The sequence below is a fragment of the Pipra filicauda genome, unplaced genomic scaffold (genome assembly GCF_003945595.2).
Source record: "Pipra filicauda isolate LSUMZ 115617 unplaced genomic scaffold, ASM394559v2 scaffold33_size4404698_pilon, whole genome shotgun sequence".
Classification (NCBI taxonomy): Eukaryota; Metazoa; Chordata; class Aves; order Passeriformes; family Pipridae; genus Pipra; species Pipra filicauda.
In genome coordinates, this window is record NW_024104465.1 from 1,805,680 (window position 1) to 1,826,512 (window position 20,833).

Consider the following 20,833-nt stretch of genomic DNA (forward strand, 5'->3'; position numbering starts at 1 on the left):
GGGAAGGCGGGGGGTCCGGACCGCCCCGCCCGGCCGGCCCCGCCCCGGCCCCCCGCGCTCCCCCGCTGCGGGATCCCGGCGTTCCCGCAGGAACAACGCCCCAGGGCTCGGTATTGCCGGGGTCCCTGACCCAGCACCAGCCCCGCTGCCTCGGCGGCGCCTCCTCCTCCCGGGTTGGTTCTGCCGGGAGATGCTTGGCGGAGAAGACAAAGAGAGAAGCGGATGCTGCCGGGACCGCTCCTTCCATCCAGGCATTTTGGGGAGCTTTTTTTTTTTTATTCCTGGACAAACTCTTTGAACAGTGCAAAAGGTTGTCTAGATTAATAGTGGTTCAAAACACGCCATCTGGCAGGGACTGCTTCTGTGGGCTGTGTTTTCTGTCAGTCTGTTGTTGGACCCAGAGGAGGTGTTTTTAGAAATCTAGAAAGTGGCGGGAATTTTGCCCATCACCCATCATCTGCAACTGATAGTATGATGCTGGCACTGTTCCTTACCTGCTGTGGGTAGAAGTGTTTTCCTTGTATGCATTCTTCCCTCCTCTAGCAGTGCAAGTTTAGCACATTCTTTTCCTCAGACAAAATCACTGGTAAAAAACAAAGCCTGGATCCCACCTCCAACCACTGAGACTTTGCAGGCAGCTCATTCATGCTCCCAGTATAACCAGTGGCTCAGCCTGACCTACTTTTTGGAACTGGAGCCATAAGTTTACTTCTGTTCGGTGCCCATGACTGTGAGTCCTGCACACAGAGCAGGGGTGCCTGGTAGCTGTAATGTGAGGGCACACAGCTCTAGGAACAACCTGGGGTTCTCACTGCCTTGTGCATCCATTAGACAAGTATCACCAAATGCATCTGTAGAAGAATCTGTTGTTGTGGCCATTGGGTCCTCACTTTGGGAGAATGGAGGTGGCTGTGGCTTTTTGCCATACAGAGCCAGCAAGGATCATTTTCTTTCTGAATCTTTCTCCAAGCTGTGAATGAGGATGGAGATGTGGGTGCTTTATATCATTGCAGCCTCTTTCAAATACTCTGTGGGTGACCTCTGTTTGGCTTGAAGAGACAGAGGCAAAAAGGGCTGGACTCTAAAGCAGCTTGGCTAATGCTTAAATTTTGTCACAGTGTTTGCACAGCTCTCTAACCATGGTAGGCCAAATTCTGATGGCCCTCTCAGAATTTTACTCCGCTATTTATCAGACAAAAGCCCTGACTGTTCATCTCCCTGTTAGTCCCCTCCCTTCTCTATCTAAGCACCTGCATGAGGGAAATTAGCATCAACAGATCTTGAGATATTGCTGAGGCCGACTCAAGCTAATCGCATTTGGAGGGAGTAGATGCTGAGTAAGGACTTCAGGATCTGGTCAGAGAGCTTTGAGAGAGGCTGGGTCAGGAGAAAATCATTCATGTGGGGTGCAGCATTATCCTGCAGGAGTGTCACTGGGAGCAAAGAGAAGGACAAAATCTGCTGGAGAGATGAGTAAAAGTGCCAATGGAGGGGTGCACGGTGGCCTTTCCCTGCCGTCTGGCAGCTGGACAGGCTGCCACAGATCTGTGCTTCTGCCTGCTCTGCTCTGTGAGTGTCGCTGACAAGACAAGCAGCGATAGTGGGGCTTGTAACCAAAGGATCAGTTTAACAGCAGAATGGCTTCGTATTGCTCAATTGTCTCACACCTTATCTCCGACAGTCAGAAGGAAACATAATCTGCAGTTCCCTCGCAGGCAGGGATGAAGCTGTGTGCGTTGTTCCGAGGCAGTGGGAGAACCAGGGCAAGAAAGCGGTTCAGAGGATGGCAGTGTTACCAGGATACCTTCTGCTCTGCATGTGACTTGAAAATATCCGGCCACAGAGCAAATCCTCTTAACAAACAAACAATTGCAAGAGCAGTTCAGCTGTCTCTGGGCTGTGTGCTTTAACGCTGGGAACGATACAATAGCATGGATAATAGGAGCTAATGAGAAACACACCAGTGCTCCACTTGGCTGTGCTGAAGGAGAATGGCTGGCTGGCAGCTCTCTGTAGGCTAAGAGATAATCCTGCCCTATCTGTGTGTGCTTTCAAAGGGCACTGACAGTGAGTGGATGTATTTCTATAGCTGAGATGGTCAGCAAGGGAAGGAGGCAGGAGTTTGCTTGGAAAGAGTGGACTCAGAGCCTGCATCCTCTGGTCCTGTACAATCCTAGAAGAGACTGAGCCAGTAGGTGAGAATGCAGTACCCAGGGGATACCAATCTACAGGAGTGTCCCCATCTTCCCTTTCCTCTCTGTTGCAGTGGCAAGGACACTTGAAAACTTTTACATAGAGATAGATCAGCTCATGAGCTTGTTGGGTATGACAGTGGGGACTGTGGGCCCTCTCACAGCAACCAGAAGCTGTGGTTTTGAGACTTGGAAAGAAGATTCCTTCACCCCATCCCAGAGGGTATATCAGCACCTCTCAGAAGGATATTAACTTGCTTCTAACCTGAACACACGGGCACATGGTGCTGCCAACTGAAGCAGCATGAGATAGTTTTACCAAAAATCTGCACATGGGTGCAGCATGAGATAGTTTTACCAAAAATCTCTCCTAACATGAGAAATGGGAGAAATGGAAAGCAGAGATCCTTTCACTATTCACTCAAATTCTATGCTATAAGCATGTTTCCTTGTTGTCATCCTAGTGTCCAGTAATGGGAACATTCCCAGTTCCTAGTTTTTCAGGCAAGTAAGGAGAGCTCAGGTCAGTGCCAGGAGAGAAGAGCGACTGTACTGGATCAGACCACTGATCTCTTTCCCCTGGGATCCTCAATTAATGGTAAATAGAGGATGTCTAGCAAGGAGGATAACAAGAGGGGGATGCAGGGTAATATGTTCCTGAATACTCTCTTTACCATCAGCCATCTGTAGTTGAGGAATTTCCTGAGATGTGGATCTCTGCATTTAATAATCCTTACAGATTTTTTTTCCTAAACCTTTTTTTGAGCCTGAGCAAATTTTGAGCATCCACAGCATTTTATGGCACTGTTCAGCTGTGTGAAAAAAAAAAATTTACTTTGTTCTGAGTCTGTCACTTTCTGTTTTCATTTGATGCTTTTGTAGCTTAAATATTGGAAGAGGCAGCAGGCAGTCATTCCCTCTTCATTTTCCCTAAGCCACACCCTGTCTGCTGTGACCCCTCTCATGTTTCTGTTTGCCAGTTTGAAGAGTCTTGGACTTGTAAGGAAACCATTTCAGACTTTAGTTCATCCTTAGCTAAGTCCCTTCCCCTCCTCTGGTCCTGCTGTAGCCTCTGGCAAACCAGCACAACAGCCGTGGGGATGCAGCTGCACCCTGGAGCTACCTGAGAGCACACTGAGGTCTGTGGTTTTGCTCTGTCTCTTATCAATCACTTGGCTTTTTTGATTGCTCTTGAACCTTGGGCTGATGCTTTCACTGAACACTCCTGCCTTACTCTTGCTGTCAAAGAGCTTACTTAACCCCTGTGACTCAGTAGACCGTAGAGGGGATAATCATTGCTCACCCCTTACAAATTCACACTGGCAATCGTGGTCAGAGGTTGCCAAGGCCTCGTTTGTGTACCGTCCATCCCTACAGTGTCTGTGCCATAGGCAGTGCTGGGCTGGGAGGTCAGGCTCCCATGCCGTGGCTGGGAAGGTCGTGGCTTCCTCCCTGACACAGCTGGAGGGTTGCCTTGAGTTTGCACTTTCTAATGTGCCCCTGCCCTGTTTGTGCAGTGCTCAGCACCACAGCACTCCCTGCAGAGACTGTGGAGCTGGATCGCTGCAGATGGAGCTCATGTCGCTGCCCTTCCCCTTGGAATACCCCGTGGTGCCGTCGGTGTGACCGCAATTCCAATTGCCCCTGCCGGGGAGGAACCGGGCGCGCACGCGCACCCCCGCACGCTCCCGGAGCCTGGGCTGATTTGTATGCTGGTCAACCTGGATTCGAATGACAATCCTAATTATGTTTGCCTTGTGTATGATGAAGGTTACATTTTTGACTGGTTTTGCCGGGCTGGAAATGTAATTGATTAATTTAGTGCTTAAGAAGGGAAAGAGGATTAAGGCGGTGGCGAGGCTGTGCTGCCAGACACTGCATTGACTGCCTCACACTTTCACAGCTTCAGCTTTTGTTTGCCTGCAAACCAGCTTGTCTGAGCTCCCAAGTTGTTATTTCTTGTGGCTCTGAGCTTCTTGGCAGATCACTCAAAGCCAAGCCTCCTGCAGGGAAGGGAGCTGTAGCTCTGGAGAGATACATGCAAAGAGCTAGTGCAGGGTCCAGGTTTAATTCCATTATATCTGGGGGCAACTGCACTTGCTGTTTGGCCATGTTCTACTCAAGGGGAAATGCATGTGGGGAGCTCCATATCCCAAACACCTGTAAGCTCTTGACTGAACAAAGCAGCAGACCTGGAGAATGTCCATCTGTCCATGACAGTGCAGTTTTGGGGAAGAAATCCCCTTAATGACAACCATCTTTCCCAAAACTGCAGAGCACATGGAGGTGGGGAGATAAAGGATGAATGCAGCATCATTTGGGCTGTAATCTTACAGAGTTCCTGCAGCATCAGTGCTGGCAGAAGCAGCTGCATGCAGACAGTCACTGCTGAGACACTGCACTTGACGGAGAAATGGTAGCAATTGCCCAGTAACATTAATTAGGTCTTAAACCTTTTGCTTCTTGCAGCTGAGGCTCTCTTTGCAGCCCATGAGGCCCCTTGGTGGTGTTCTGGGTCTGAGGCATGCATCTGTGCAGTGATGGGTTTTCAAAAGGACAGAGTTCTGCTAAGTAATTATGGACACTGGCCTGCTCATTATTGGGCAAATTAATCAAGTTGTAGCAGGGCCCATAAAAGCAGATTTGTTGGCCTGTATACTGCCTGCATAGAGAATCTTAACAACTTGTGATCTTGTGGTCACAGTTAAATTGGCCAACATTGCTGAGAGCACAGGGAAGGTCTCCAGTCCGCTCCAGTGACGCATGGCATTCCCTTGACTCCTCAGCACAGGAGAACTCTGAGCTCCTGCTACTTTCACGATGAATCAGCTGGGTAACTGAGATACAGGAGGATTTCTGTTACCTCCATTCTGGGAGCATGCTGCACCCATTTCATTTGGATTCATTTTATCTTGATTAAATTAACACAGGCTGTGAAGGAGGGCATGGTGAGGTTTGGACACACAGCCCTGCGCTGAACAGCTGCAGCAGCTGTAATGCCTGGCAGAAAGGCAGAGGAAGCAGATCTGAAAGCGCCACCAGAGACACCCATCACACCTCTGGAAGGGGGTGGGCTGGCCAGGCTCTCCTGTCCCATTCAGGGACTGGTTGTCACACACCTCCAGTGTGGGGTGTCTCTTCCAGACCTGTAAAGGGGAGCAGTAGTAAAGTTAAAAAAACAGCAGAGCAAATGCAGTAATGAAGCAGAGGCTGGGAAGTGGCACCTCCAGGGACAGGCTGTGGTCCCAGGAGGCTGCTCTTCTCTTTAGTCACCTGCCTTTGGGGCATAGCGGTGATGCTTTCACAAGGCTGATGGGAGGCGTAGGGGAAAGCCCTGGGACCTCTCCAGGCATTGCCATGCATTAGACTATTAAAGAAGCTGATCTAAGACGGGAGAAACAGTGGAGGAAAGCCTTGCAAGGACTTAAAATATAGCTCGCCATGGGGCTCTCACATTTCCAGCTTTTAAGAGGCAGAAACATCTGATCTTATAATATGTCCCTCTGGAATCCCTTCTTTTTGTGTGTCTCATAAAAAATATTTCTGAAGAGCTTTTAGAAAACCTGGCTTAGAAGCTCCACAGTTTAAAGCTATGGGCTGGAGTTACAGTTTCATAAAAGAGTTAAACCATCTTAAGCCTGTGCAGGAGAGGCTGAAGGCAGCGCCTGGTGCTGCTAAGCTTCTTTTGGAATTTGAAACCACTAAGTGCGCGGATTATATTGGCTTTAAGCATCTTAGCAAGCAGTGCTAAACCACTGAGAGCAACCACAGGCCTCCAGGGGAGTGTTGGACTAGGTGCTGGAGGCTGGACTGTGGAGGTGTGACCTGAGCAGACAAGAGGCATGAAAATGCTGGTGGGTGGTTTAAATGGTGGCTGCCTGGGAAGCTCAGTGCTCTCCCCATCACTGGCTCTGGCAGAGTGAAGCGAGTCCAGCCACCAGGATGACACATAAGATGTCCTGCTGCTGAGGAGGATGGCACCACTGACTAAGACTTTCACGTTCTCTAAGGATCTCAGCACTTTTTAAAAGCTTGTTTACAGTTCAAGACAGGCTTGTAAAAGTGACCAACTGTTTTTATTTCTTTCCAGCTTGATTAGTTTTTCTCCATCTATATCCAAAGATAGAAAGACATCTCTTGCCTAAAAAATACCAAGTATTTTAAGAGTACAAGAAGCAGAGCTTGAAGTGGGAATTGGAGCATAAAAGCCTTCTTTGAAGCATTTGCCCTTCTGCCTAGGAACCTTTCAGAGCCAGGTTGTTACACACCCATGACCTAGCATTTAGATTTAGATGGGTGATCAGAAGTAGGTCTCCAAGTCTGTCAGTGAGAGCCCAGTGTTGGGGAGGCTTCTCTGGCTGTTCTGTACTGCTCAGGCAGCCTCTGGACACTGGACTGGAGCTGTCTCCAGGATCTAGCAGGAGTCTATCTCCAGCTTGTGCCCTGGTCACCAGTGTCACCCAGCCCAGCCTTTAAAAGATAAGAGCCACTGAGCCAAACTGACCTACTACCCTGTTTACACCATTGATGAATTTGGATTTTTCGGTGCTGGCATCTGAATTATGTTTTGTCTCTCACTTAAGACACCCTGAGGGATTCACTCTGTGAGGTTTGATCTAGATGATGCCTAAACCCACTGCAGTCTGTTGGGCAGTGCCATGAGCAGACAAACAGGAAAGGGTAGTGCTGCTGGAAAAGCAAACAGGCTTTTCCTAGGAGTCCTGTTTGTGTCATTAATACCTGGCACCACCAAGCTGCTCAGCACAAAAGCTCTTTTGGGCTTTGCCAGGCTCAGGTTTGGTTTGGATAACACCCATGTGTGCCACTTCTGCCCTGTGCACAAAGCTTGCTGCTTTCCTCAGTGCCATCCTGCACATGCTGTCCCTCGTGCAGTGCTATGGATGGAGCTTTTCCAGACAGGCTGTCAGAGCCTGTGATCTTCAGCAGATGCATTAACTGTGTTAACCTTTGAAGCAAAGTGAATTTCTAATGTCGAATGGCAGAGGCCAACATAAAACCTTCTACCTTCCCCTACTTTTTTTTTTGTCACCATAGAAAATGCTTTGGCTTTTTCTGTGCTTACCACAGCAGTTCTGTGTGGCTTAGCCCATGTTTGCCTCATCGCGTCAGTCCACACAGTTCACTTGTAAGGAATTCCATCCACGCCTAGAAATTGAGGAAGATGAGGTTGGGAAGGCTTCGAGGTGCAGGTCCTGCCTCAGTGATTGCAGGCAGCAGTGCTGAAAAGGAAGAAAACCAGGGGGAAGAGTGAGCTGCTTTAGAGGAGTTACCTTGTGACAAACGCTTTTAGAGTAATGACTAAGTGCTTCCCTCCTTTGCACCATCATCCCACAGGGCAAAGGAAAGGTGCTGGGGATGCCTTTCCTCAGACCTGGCCAGAACCCAGAGGGACCACTGATGGAACAGGTGGCCCTTGGTGTCTCTCTCTGCACTCAGGTGGTGTTTAGTATCCTGGAGGCCGATGCACAAAAGTGCAGCCTCACATTGAAACAGGACAGTTGATCCCAGTGAGGATTTCCACCCTCTTTTTGATGCAGTTTGAACCAAATATAGGGCTGCTCCGTGAATAAGGTGTTTTTGAGGCCGAGGCAGGGAGCCCGCGCTTGGTGAGGAGTAGCAGGTCATGTTCAGGAGGCAGGGGCACGGATGCCACGGCCCTTGCTGAGCTATCCAGCTTCCTGCAGCACAGGCAACGCTTTGCCTGGACAGGACAGGACGGGATGGAGGGGGTGCAGCAGGGCAGTGGTAAGGGGGACACTCCATGGAGGGGATACCCCCGTGGGATGCCGCTGCTGGCAGCGCATTCCCCCTGGCAGCTGCCTCCCGTGGACAACCGGCAGACCCTTTTGTCCGGCCCGCCCCGGCCCGCGGGCTGGCTACCCTGGAATCGCCTCCCGTCTGTGCCATCTAGTGCCCAGCACAAGAACTGGGACTGACCCAGCCTCTCACCCACAGGGGAACAGCCCGGCTGCTCTGGAGAACAGGCTCTCCTCTCGCTGGGCCAGTCGCCAAGCCCTGGGCCAGGCAGGGATGTGCTGGGAGGACCCCTGAGATGCCGCACCGCCTGCATGGAAAATCCCACTTAGCTCCAGGTAGGATCGCAGCGCGCAGGTGTGTCTGTGGGGCGGATGGAGCGGGGAGAGTGACTCTGCTCGGAGGCTGGAGGTGAGATGAGGCTGGGTGATACTACACTGCCAGAAGCTCCAGGCAGGGAGAGGAAGGCTTGAAGCTCTCGGGAATCCTGCCTTTGCTTTTCAGGCACTGTGTTCCTGTGGCACGCTCTGACGTTGCACATGTGTTTTAAGGGATGAAAATGCTGACCTCTGACTGGAATTCTCCTATTTGGACAGATTTCAATGCTATTCCAAGGGAGCTACAGTTAGTTGTGCTCGATATGTTTGGCGTAATCTTTGTTATGGTATTTCTTAGGTAAGTTCCTTGTACTAAGTTACTATTTTTTTAAAAAAAGTTTCTGTAGCTGTAGCTTGATTTGCCAGCTTTGATTCTTAATTCTGCCTTTGTCCTCTTTTTCCTTTTCAAAGGAATACTATTCCTCTTTACAGACCCAGTTTCATTTATAAGCTCTAAAGAGCGGATGAACAAATTCTTTCTTCTTTCTTGCTGCATTTTTCCCCCAAATCTGTGTAAGAAATTTAATGGTGGTGAAAAGAGGTCCTAACTCATACCATCAGTATATATCTGTCCTTCATATTGGTTTATCACAGCCAGGCATCACATATTTCTCTATATTGAATTTCATCTGCTCTTATTTGCCCTGTTTTGCAGATGTTTTCAAGTTTTCCCCAACTGAAATTTTTCTGCTATCCTTTGCTAGCTCCATATGTTATCTTCTCTCATTCCATTACTGGACCACAAGTAAATATAATGAACATGCTGTTTCTGGCATTCGTAGGGTACCCCACTCAGCATTTTTCACATGAAGTTTTGATCGTTCATTCTTCACTTATAATTTGTATTAGGTTAAAAATGATTACCTGATAGCTACTTCCCAGAACTTCCCATTAGTAACTTTAGGGAGTTAGTAGTAAAACTGTTCAAGGAGCAAATGAGCATATCTTTTTTCTTGGGATCACAACCAGTGTCTGTGAGCTCTGCTCCTCTTCTTCTGTGAACTGTATCTGCAGGTTTGCCTCTCCAGGATATGTTGCACAGGCACATCATCCTGTTTCTGAAATGTAAAATTTCCTACTAGTTCATTTTTTTTTCTTGATAATTAAGTAAGGTTGATCACTTAGGAAGTCTCAGTAGCTTTTTCAGAAGTGAAAAGGTAGAATTGCCCCTTAGCATCTGGTAGGTAACTGGCTGTAGCGATAGCTTGGTGGTTTTGGAGCTGGTATGCTCAGAGCTCTCCTGGGGCTGCTATTGATCTTGGCTTGTTATTGCTTTTGAAGGGACTGATCTTTGAAACCAGGCTCCAGGAAGTCATTTAAGGATGTGTTGTATCCTGCTGAGCACTGAAACTGTGAGGACTTCAGTGGGAAGGAAACTCTTCTTGAAAGAGATGCAGTATTTATCTGCTTTCCCTAATTAGTGCTCCATCTTCCTGGAGGTGATATTCTCCACAACATCCCCTTGGCAGCAGGAAGCCAGTGCTGGGGTTAAGTCCCCACTTACCCAAAGCTTAACTGGTCCCAGCTGTGCAGCAAGAGCTCTATTTCTGAGGCTCCTGGGCTCAGGGCAGGTGTTTTGCTGTGCTGCCCACACGGCTGTTTGCACACCTGCTGTTCCCTTCTCCCAAGACCAAGCGGTGCAGAGGCACGGCTGGTTCTGCAGTGAGCTCCAGCTTCTCGCAGGTCTGTAAGCTCTTTTAATGCTGTCTCTCAGTTCTCTGGGTCTTGTAGTCTCTAGGGCTTCACACCTTCCCCTGTGTAATTCACTCCCAGATCTGTTGTATGCCACAGTCAGGCTTTAAAATGCTTGTGTCAGATGGGTGTGAGCAAGAGTCTGTTTGTCCCCAGAGCTGCTTAGTTAACAGGAAAGCCCAAAATCTCTGTTTTGCATGAAAGGAAATGGAGTCTCAGACAAGCAGTGTGATTTATTGCAGTTATTTATTAGCAGAAACAGGAATAAACTCCCTTTCAGTCCCCACGCCTCAGTGCTGTAACCCCCAGGCCACGTGTATCCCTTGCCCCAGCCCCTGCCTGTGCAGCAGAGTCAGAGTGAGAGCCCAGCTGTAACCTGGGGACGTTTGGTGCAGGGGATCCATTCCCATGTGTTGAGGAGGTGTTTGGCCTTACCTGCATCATCTTCTGTCATGGCATGGCAGTGGCTGTGCCTGGTATGACAGGGGGCCAAGGCTTGGGCCGGGCTCAGGCAGCTGAGCCTGGCTCTGGCTGGTGCAGGGATGGGGTTGTGTGGCAGCTGGGCTCCTGGCTCCCCAAACGTCCATCCCAGCTTTAATTACACTGACACTGCTGCCTGGGTGTAATTAGCAGTTGAGAAACTCTGAGTGTGATTTTAATAAGCTGAGAGTAATGCAATTTGTCTTTTCTATAAGAGATGCTTTGCAAACAAAAACTGTAATTAAAAAGCACACACACAGGGCAAACAGTGACTGTGCAGTGGGTGTTTTACTGCTCTATGTGCAGCGTGTCTGGCACATGGCCTGACCTGGCACAGGGGTCCCCCTTTGGGACAGTCTTCATCATGGGGTTCCTGAGAGACCAGCACATAATAACTGCAGGATTTGGCTCAATTGTGAGTTTTACAAAAGGCTCTTCCCTGTCTTCACAGATCCTCTTTGATATAATATTGTTCCTCTACAAGAATAAGTCTCCTGGGTGTTATCCTCCCCATTGCTTTTCATTCCTGTCACTATTGTGTTTCTGTGCTCTCACCCAAAAGCCCAAATTAAGCTGGTGGGATCTCTGTGGCAGAGGCCAGGCATGGGGTGGCATGGGGGGAGGCAGGAAGCCTTTTCAAGAGCAGCCAGCATTTCTGGTAGCCTCAGATCTGAACAGTCAGACCAAGCCCTGAACTCTGCCTCTCTTCCCTGCTCCTTCCTGCTCTCTTAAAAAAAATCCATATATATATAGAAGTAATCTCTTTTATCTAGTCTTCTGTCTCTGCACAGCTCTGCCCTGCCCTGCTGGAGTTCAAAGTTCATTTCTGGCCATGGGAGCTCTCATGGGGGAGCAGCCCCATTGAGTCCTAAAGTCTGTTTCCCCAAAAACCCCCATTACACACTGGGCTGACCCCACCAGCAAATTATCCCTCTTCCTCAGTGCTGTGAGGCCACTGTGCAGGGAACAGTTGGGAGACAGAGGCACAACAGCTGTCAGAAAATGGTTATTCTGTCCCCCCAGCAAGCGTCAGAGGGCCAGAGTCGGGGATTTGCACCTCATGTGGGGAGTGGGGAGAGTGGGAATATCACTCCAGCCTCTGGGAAGCCCCTTTGCCTCCATCTGCCAGGGCAGATGAGGACCCTTCCCAGAGGGGAGGCCACTCTACCCCCTGCAAAAGTTTATTTGTGCCTGATGGCACCGGCTGCCGTGGCTCTCGTAATTTAGGGAGTGCCTATGTTTGTAGTACCCCTCCTCTCAACCTGTGGGAGACACAGTGATCTTTGAGAGTGCAGAGCCAGAGAAATGCCTCTGGTTTCTCATCTGTTCTCATTTCTCCCTGCCTGGGGGCAGTGGTCAGGGGGCCCAGGTGGATAAAGGGGGGTTAAAGCAGCTGCTCACTCGTATCCCCTTGTGCTGTGCCATGCAGGTGTAACTGGCCTGCTGCCTGCTCTACCAGCTAATTGCAGCCCTGGCACATTGGCAAAACAAACAAAACCTTCTCCAGATATCAGGTTGAAATGCGGTAAAGGGATCTGTGGTTCCCACTGGCAGTGGAAATGGCAGCAGGTGCAGGCTCAGCCGATGGAAAGCACCCAGAGTCTGCCCCATCCCAGCACAGAGAGGCTGTGATGTTAATGCTGTGCAGCCCATCCTTGTGGGATGGAGAGGCAGAACTGATGGGGTTTGGTTGCTGTGCAGTGCTATCTGTCCTGTGTCTGTGGCACGTATGCTCCTCCTGAAGACATGGCAAGTGTGTCTTTCCTGGAGCCAAGCTGGTGCAGTCTCTGCTGCTCTGCCCAGCTGGCCCTTCCACACTTTCCAGGTTGCAAGTGCTTTGAGGCAGAGACCTGTGATTCTGACCTCTCAAAAGCAATGGCCATTTCTGGTGCCCTTTGCGACACCTAAATAAACAAGCCTGAAGAAGGCTGGGCCAAGGGCCAGATAAACCAGAAAGGGACTGTGTTCTCTGATCTGTACTTGAGATGTGAATCCTGTTATCCTGATAGTGGGTGGTATCTCTCAGGACAGAAGACTTGTTGGTGTTTGAGCACTTATCCTTCCCAAAGTCCTATGTCCAGAGGAGGAGATGCTGTGAGCATCAAACCTGCCAGGTTTCTGCATTCCGATGCAGAGGCCAGTCAAGACAGGCTCTTGTCCCTTTGGTCTTCTTTTGTGTGAATGAACTTTGTGACCGTGACTCTGGAAAGCACAGAATCACCCAGTGCTTTCAGGGTATACCCTTGGGCTGGTGGAAGCTGAACATACTCAACTGCTTTGCTGAAACATGGGCTGTGACAGGAGCCTGCCCTGTTGTACAATAGTGCCCATCCCTCACATGGCTCGTGGTTTGCACCAAGACTGAATCTGTGTTGTGCATTTCCCTCCTAGGGTCAAAACCGATGGGCTCAGATGGCCACACAGAGCTGGGAACTGTATTACACAAGTCTTAGCTGGACGAACTGTGAGCCTCAAGGACTAGGGGAGTACGTGGAGCTGCAGCAAGTGACATCTTTAGAAAGAAAATTCATTTATTTCCTGAGGCTATAGTTCCAGGGAGCAAACAGAGAGTGTGAGGAGCTGGGAACCACTGGAATAAAAGAGTTGTAAGTCCAGATTCTCACTTAGGGCGTGAGCTGTCTTGCACGGTGTGTGACCTCCCCGTATAGTGTAATATGAACTCTTTGTGCTGCTGCTGAGCACCCTCCAGGGAAAAGGGACCCAGTGTAAATCAGAGCTCCCCGGCCCATGACACTCTTGTTTCTGGGTGTTCATCCCAGAGATAGGTTTGCCCTCTGAAGACTGCAGGGGTGTAGCCAGAGGGTACACAGCTCAGTGCAAATTAGAGCTTTATGTACAGCCCTCTCAGCAACTCCCTGGAGTTTTTTCCCATGCAGCACCTGAACAGCTGGAGATGGGTTCATTCCCACTGTGAGCTGAGTGGTCCTGCAGTGGACAGTGGTGGCTGCAGACGCTACCAGGCCTGGGTCAGAGGGCTGAAAAGTGGGGATAACAGATCTCAGGATTGCTGCTGCTGCTCTGCCCCATCCCTCTCTGAGAGCTGCAACCCCGACCCTGCCACAGGGCAAGAGCTTCTAAGTGATTCAATAGAGAACTTGCCATACTAAAGTAATTCTGGCTTACCAGGATGTGCTGAATTTTATGCTGGCTTACCAGGATGTGCTGAATTTTATGCTGAGATGTTTCATTTGTTGTTCCGAGAAAGTAGAGCTGATCCATCAGCAGAAGCTGCTGAGAAAGGAACAAGAAGCTGTGAGGCTTCCTGAGAAGCGCAGCTCTCATGAGGCAAAGTTTGGGTGGGCTGCACCACAGATCTCCGTGGGTCAGTGTTCATTCACGTCCAGGAATAACTTCTGAGCCCTCACATCTCCAACTCCCACTGATTCTTAAGCAGAATGGAAAAAAGATTTGTGAAGGTCTGCGTAGTGGACCTTGGCTCTTGCTGGGAAAAGTCCATGATCCTCTGGTTTTAGGGCCCTCTTGCTTAGGTTAGACTTTAACAGCAATTAGTCACCCAACAACTTTCTGTAATAATCTGCAAGTTTTCCATTATGTGGTAAACACTTTGAACTCCTCCCCAGATCCTCTGCTGCAATCTAATCTGCTGTCATTTTTCACTGGAAGATGAAGGGTGCTACCTTCGCATTTTATTAATTCCCTGTTTACAGTGGGGGAGAAACCAAAGCTATGAGAAACACTGAAAACAGCAGCCCACGGAGCTCCAGACACTGTGCAATTAGATCATTGTCAGCCTCTGCAGTTGTCACTTCCAGCTGACTCTGGATTTACTGTATATATTGGGCATGTGACAGGGAAGAGAGGTAAAGCCTATCAACATGCTTAAGGGAATCTGGGGACAAGATTCCTTATTCCAGCCCAGGCACTGACCTGCTCTGAATCCCTGGGCAAGATTGTCTCTATTGTCCTGTCTCTAAAGTGGGGATATGAGTGCTTTTCTCATTTGGCCTGTAAGGCTCCCTGGCCCTGACAGTAACTTAAAAATGCTGTTAAGTAGTGAATTTTTTTGTAGTGATGTTGACAAGAATGTGGCAATCTGGATGGATTATGGAGTTTGGAGACCTTCCTGCAGCATATACTGGATGCTCATATTTGCTAGGCAGCTTTCCACAGACCCCCCTGTGTCCTACCATGAGTATCAGCGGAGAAATAGGGGAAGGGACCTATTACGACTCTCCTCTTTGTGCTTAGAGTTTGGTTAGAGTTCACTTTGCCACTCACCCAGCATGTTTAGGTTGTCTTCAAACTGTCCTGTAAAAAACATGTGGCACCTTGAGCAAGTGGGGAGCCTTCCTTGGCATGGATGAAGTCTGCTGCAGTTGTGGGTGTACTGAAAATGTCTGTCAGGGGTGCATATTTCTCATTTTGATAAGGATATCAGAACAACTCAATGTTAATTGTTTCTGGTTTGATTCCAACAGCTCCAAAGCCAGGCCCCCTCTAAAGTAACAGGACAAGAGGGAGTAGTTTATTGAGATTCTGGAGAGTGCAAATATAGTGAGCAAATCTTACATCTGCAAGAGAAGGCCAGTTTGTCCTATATCTGAAAAAATCTCTTATGCAGCATTTCTAGCAGTTAAAAGGGGATCTCAGTTATGTATCTGCTTTCAAGTCCCTTGACACTATCAAAGCAGGCCCATTCCTTAGGGTGAGACTCAGACTATGATGTTGTGTGCAGGAACACTCTTTACAGAGTTTAGATAGCTTCTTAGGCTAGCACAGTGTTCTGTGAAGAGGACAGGGGAGATCTCTGGCTAAAAACATAACCTGTGAAGGGTTAAGGGTAAGATCATTCTCCAGTCCAGTTCACTATGTGTTGCACAAGCAGTTCTTCTTGCAAGAGTCATTCCCACATCTTCCTTCCCCACCCAACCCTAAGAACCAGCCATGGAGCTTCCTGTCAGTGTGAGATTTTGGTTCTGTGAGCGGGTGGTATTTGTTTGGCTGCTGTTACATGGTCCTGCAGGTCTTGGTACCGTTCCTGGTAGGTGAGTGTAACTCCATGAATTCCACTTTGTGAAAGCCTGGACTGCCTCCTGCCATTTCCAGTTGCCTCAGCTGAGAACACAGACATAATCTGTTAGACCTGGCATCTTCTTTATGGAGCAATTACAGAGATACCCAACCAATTATTTATAACCTTTGAATCAGGCAAACCTCATCCTAATGCATGACGTGGCTTTTCATGGTCAAACAAGCCCTTCAGTGAGAGATCAACAAAACTGAAATTAAGGAAGTTGAAAATTAAATCTTTTCCCTTTGGGAAGCAATGGTGCATCCTTGAGAGATTTCCTCTCTATTCACAGGGTACATGACTTCCTCTGATGGATAAGGGCAGGATGTGCCTCTCAAGAGCTTCCCAGGTCAGTGTCCAAGACACCACCTTTTATGGGACACACGATCCTTCTCCTCCACAGAGCTCCCAGTCCCTATGGCCATGGAGCTGGGCAGTGCTCCAGCATCAGCTAATTTTGACGAGTGCAGGAATGGGATTGGCCTGATCAGGATGGGTATGGGGTCACCAGTGCCCTAATGCAGAGGGTGTCCTTGCTGTCAGGACCTGTGCCAGGAGAAAACCAGCAACTTGGCACACTATTGTTTGATGCAAGAAGAAAAGAAACAACTCTGCCAGTACAGATTCACTCTTGGGACTACCTAACATCAAAGTATTGTCTCCATTCAAGTGTGGTCTTTCCTTGCTCCCCACCCTCTACGCTGTTCCCTTTACCGTGAGAAAGTACGGCATGGAAAGTGCTGGACCACTCTGTTCTCAGCTTGCCCTGTGAGCCAGCAATTCTTCAGGGACAGGGAGGGGGAAGGGTGGCATGCCTTTACTGCTCAAAGATAGGACTTCATTACATCACCCTCCCCTTCTGACCACTCCCATATATGAAGCCTTGCTGCCACTCGGCTCTCTGTGACTGATCTTGCTTTGGAGCCCCTGCATCTGGGAACCCTCGAGGAATAAGGGGCAGGAGAGCAAGGCAGAAGCACCTTCTTTTGGTGTCACTAGCTGAAGGTGAACTGCACCCAGGGAGAACAGAACTTTTAAAGTAGTGAGTAAACAGCATGATTTTATCTTATCTCCGTATTTTGGTTGGATTGGGGTGTGAAATAGAGGAGTTCTTTCCCTTTATTACATACCTTTCCAGTTCTTTAATCCTACTTTATTAAAGGGTACCTTTGTTTCACAAGCCTCAGGCTCAGGTTGGAAAAGCAAGTGTTTCTCTCTTATAGAGATTGACAGGTCTTTATCTACTGTGTTGACTTTGAATTTTCTCAGTGAAGGCTGGGTCACAGGGAGCAGGGTCTCTGTCCAGGCAATCTGAACAGCCACTGGTTCAGGGTCAGCAGTACATGAACTGATGGCTTCAAGCGGAATTTGGTTTTCTGACAGAGGCTGAGATCAAAGAAAGGAGCTGGGAGTCTAGTGCCCTGGGATCTCAGTCACATCATTAGAGGAGATATTTCACCTCTGCATGGCTCATCCAACCTTTTGAAGGCACCCTGTATACCACCCAAGCTGATGTTGGTCTTCACTCTTTATTGGGTTGACAAGGTCTATGGAAAGATTGGTATTGGGTTATCAGACTGAGTCTCAACTTGACCCTGGTTTTGCACATGGTGTGAGTGACATGGCATTGCTGATAAGAGAAATGCTGCTTTAGCAACTGGACACAGGAAAGGCTCTCAAAACCACCAGAGAGGCCAGAGCTACACAAACGCTGGAAGACAGATTTCAGGGGGTCCTAAAGATGAGAAATTCAGTCAGTGTCCTACTGGCAAGTGGTGCTCTTCAGAGGAAGCTAGGTCTAAGAAGTAGGCTGAAATCCATAGATCTTGGATACTTCTTCTTTCCACATCATTCTGTGCTTCTAAGTGGTAACCTGAAAAAACTCTGTTGGGATAGGAGGTCAAGCACTGACATGTTTCTTACCTGGTAGCAAGGGGAAAGGCCAGGAGGCAGATGCAGAGCCAGAAAAGCTGCAGGGACAATGGGATGATGCTGGAGGTGTGTTCCAGAAGCAGAGTAGAAGGGCAGTGCTGCGGAATAGAGCAAAGCTCCCGATGCAGAGCAGGCAGAGCGCTCAGCACAGGTCAGGAGATCAGTCATGGATGGGGAAACAGGCCTGCAAAACAGAAAAAAATGCCCTGAAATAAATCAAGCAGGCCAAATTTAATTCTTTGTAAAAAAATTCTGTTGCAAGGAAGTGTCAAGGGCAAATGTATTGGTGTGAAAAGGAACACATTCTGCCCAGGAAAATGAATATTTAGACATGTGAAGGACCAGGAGAACATCTGGGAGACTCTGTGCTCATTACCAGAACAAAAAGAATGGACCTCTCCTACATATGCTTGGAAAACAAAGACCTGCTCCTGCTCTTGTCTGGAGCCCTTTTAACATGTCAGAGGGGGGCTCTCCCAGCATAAGTTTGCAGTCCTGGGCTGCATTTCCTGATCCAGCTGTCCACAGCAAACAGGAGTCAGACCAAGAGAGACAAAGTTATTCAAACCAGCTCTGTGGTAATTCAGATACGTGTCTACCTGTAGAGTCTTGATTTAGCAAAAGCAGGCAAATTTAAGCAGGTAGCTACAAATTTTTTTCAGTTGGAAACAGAGCTCTTTTCTTCCAAGTTCAGCTGCAGTCTGTGAAACCTCTTCAGTGAATTCAGTCTTGAGTTCATTTATTATATTGGAATCCGAGTTTTATTGTTGGTTCTTGCTGCACCCATCCAGATGCTCTACAGTCTATAAAATACATAGTTACTTGCTATGGCAATGACATTGAATAAATCCCTCTGCAGAGCATCAAGAAAGTCTAGACTTCATCTGTGATTGGAGGGCTTTGATGTGCATGTGAAGGACAGGTCCAACTGCAGCAGTCAGGCTAGACTGAAGAAAGCCTCTAGCCTTGAGAGGCTTTCTCCCCTTTAGTTTCCTCCTTTCCTATTCTTTTGTCTTTTTTGTCCTCCTGTCTGCCTCTTTCATCCCCACTTTGTCTGTTTTTCCCTTTCAGCACTTTAGGTTTTCTTCTTTCCCCCTGTTATTCCCTCTTCTTTCCCCCTTTCTTCCTCCAGTAGTTCTCTCCCCTCTTATTCAGGATGGTGATGTTGAGGGGAAGCTGTGCAGGACTGTGTTGCTCAGCTTATTGCTGGCAGCTGAGGGGAGGGCAAGTCTGTCAGCTGCAAGAACACAGTCCCTTTGGTGGCCTGGCAGAAAGGCTTTGGAAAGATGAAAGGACTTTATAAAGCTGGTAGATAAAAGGTACAGATTGGTGTAGGTTTTGGAAACAGCGGAGCTTGACATGAAATTAATGAGTAAGACTGAGTAGCAGAAAGATAAAATTAAGGAAAAGTGATAAAAGAAAGCAGACCTTGAACAGAGGACAGTCACCCTTTTCTGGAAGGAAGGAGTAGAAGGATTGTTTCTGCAACAGCAATCAGCAAAGCCTCTGCCCACCCAGGAGCCCTGTCAGCTGTCACACAGCACTGTCCCAGCTTCAGCTGCCTGGGTGGGTAGAAGAGTATAACCAGAACTGGGCCATGTGGCTGGTAAGAAAGGGTTAATAAATCTCCCCATCTACCAGTTCTCTTTCATTTTGTTTACCTTTGCCCCAGGGAAGAGCGATGCACCTGTGGATGATTATGGGAAAACAGATTCATAAAATGAAAACATGTGGGTTTAGTGGGTTGCTCCATTTGAGCAGGTGAGTTACAATGAAAGCAACTCTTACTGTAGGGGAAGGAGGTGCTTTGGCTGTGGACAAACATCTGCTTATTTAGTTTCATCTCTGAAAGTCAACTCTTGTGTCCCTGCTCTTAGTCAACTTGACCTCTTGCACGCTAGGCAACTTTTCCAGTTCTTAAAGTACCTTTTCTCTAAGAGTCTCCCCTAGTGACTTGTTTTCCAGGGCTTTTTCAGCAGTGATCTCTTTTTTACATCAGTGTTTCTTAGGCAGTGTTTAGCTTAAAATAGAACTCTCTGCTACCCACGCAGCTGGTACTTAACTTCCACTGGTTGCCTTAGGCATGGAAGAGTAGAGCAAGGGGTCAGAAAGGAAACTGTAATTCAGTGTGAAGAAGCTTATGCTTATGAACATCTCTGTGCTACCAGGAACTCAAGATACTATTTGATGCTCATGTTCAGGTAGTATTGGATTGCAGCATTGCTCTGTTAGAGGGGAAAGACTTCCTGATGGAAAAAACAGCTAACCTGCAACATGAGGTGTCCTTAGCTAATGTACCAAATCTTGTAACAGCGCCTATTCCAACAACACATCGGTTAAAGCCTCGGGAAACGGAGACCTTGGGATGTATGTTCTGCCATAAAAAGGAGGAGTCTGAACAGTAGATGTGATCTGTGCTCTGTGAGTCATTGCTGGTGTTGCTTCCTGAAATTCTTATGGGAAAAATCAATAAGGGTGGGGGAAGAAACAAAAAGTGCCCAGGAATGTCTCAGGTCACTTGATGCTTTTCAGTGTCTGCGAGTTCCATGGCAAGAGCTATGAAGGCATCGCTTCATACGCTGACAGATGCATTCCTCTGTTTGCTTGAGTTTCAGTGTAATAGTGCCTGCTATTTGGGGGGAATGTTAAAGGTGACCATGCTGTGAACATCACAAATGGAAAGAGGTGGCAAGCCCTGCAGGAGATATGTTTTTTCTTTATTTGTCTTGGGTTGAGAAGAACAAGGCAGCAATGCACCTGCATTAACCATGGGATTACTGTTTGAGGTGTGGCTTTGCAGCTTGAAACATGCAAGGCTGAGTTATAACAGGGCTCTCTATTATGTTAGTGCCTAGACTGAGATATTCGAGAGTTCCCAAAGATTATGTACAGCTGAAATGAGGTCCTTGTGCATAGCACAACCTGTACATAGCACACTATTCACCCTTCAGAACCAGAGACACTAACTTCAGGTTTTATAACCTTCTCTGACCTCATCCTCAACTCTACTCATGTATAAGTGAAAGAGTAACTTGCTGAGGAGCATCCAACTTGTTCCAGCTCTGTGCTGGTAAGAACATGCCATGGATGAGACTGCATTGTCCTTGAAGAAGGACATAGAATTTGCTTAATTTTTGTGACTCACTGATATAAAACCTGCCTTTCAGCAGTGAGGGTGAAGCATTACAGTTGGATAATTATGATTTAGAACTGGGCTTTTTACAGCTAGCAGCCTTTCCATATCACCTTGTACCCTCTGAGACAAATGTGACAGGGAGACTCTTCTGACCTAGACCTGCTCCAGGGACATAGCAACTTTAGAACTATAAAAC

General features: G+C 48.1%; 1 protein-coding gene across 3 annotated transcripts in view; it reads left to right on the forward strand.

Annotated features, from left to right (window-relative positions):
* The first annotated feature begins 8,170 nt into the window (after window positions 1-8,170).
* The window catches only part of GGT1 (gamma-glutamyltransferase 1), a 31,089-nt gene continuing 18,426 nt past the window's right edge, over window positions 8,171-20,833 (forward strand). The window contains exons 1-2 of one of the 3 annotated variants that reach the window (XM_027714351.2): window positions 8,171-8,305; window positions 8,472-8,642. In XM_027714351.2, coding sequence (XP_027570152.1) covers window positions 8,521-8,642 — 122 coding nt within the window. In that variant the 5' untranslated portion in view covers window positions 8,171-8,305; window positions 8,472-8,520. Of the gene's footprint in view, window positions 8,306-8,471; window positions 8,643-16,409; window positions 16,612-20,833 lie in introns of those variants that run through there. The other 2 variants (XM_027714354.2, XM_027714355.2) reach the window with 2 other exon arrangements.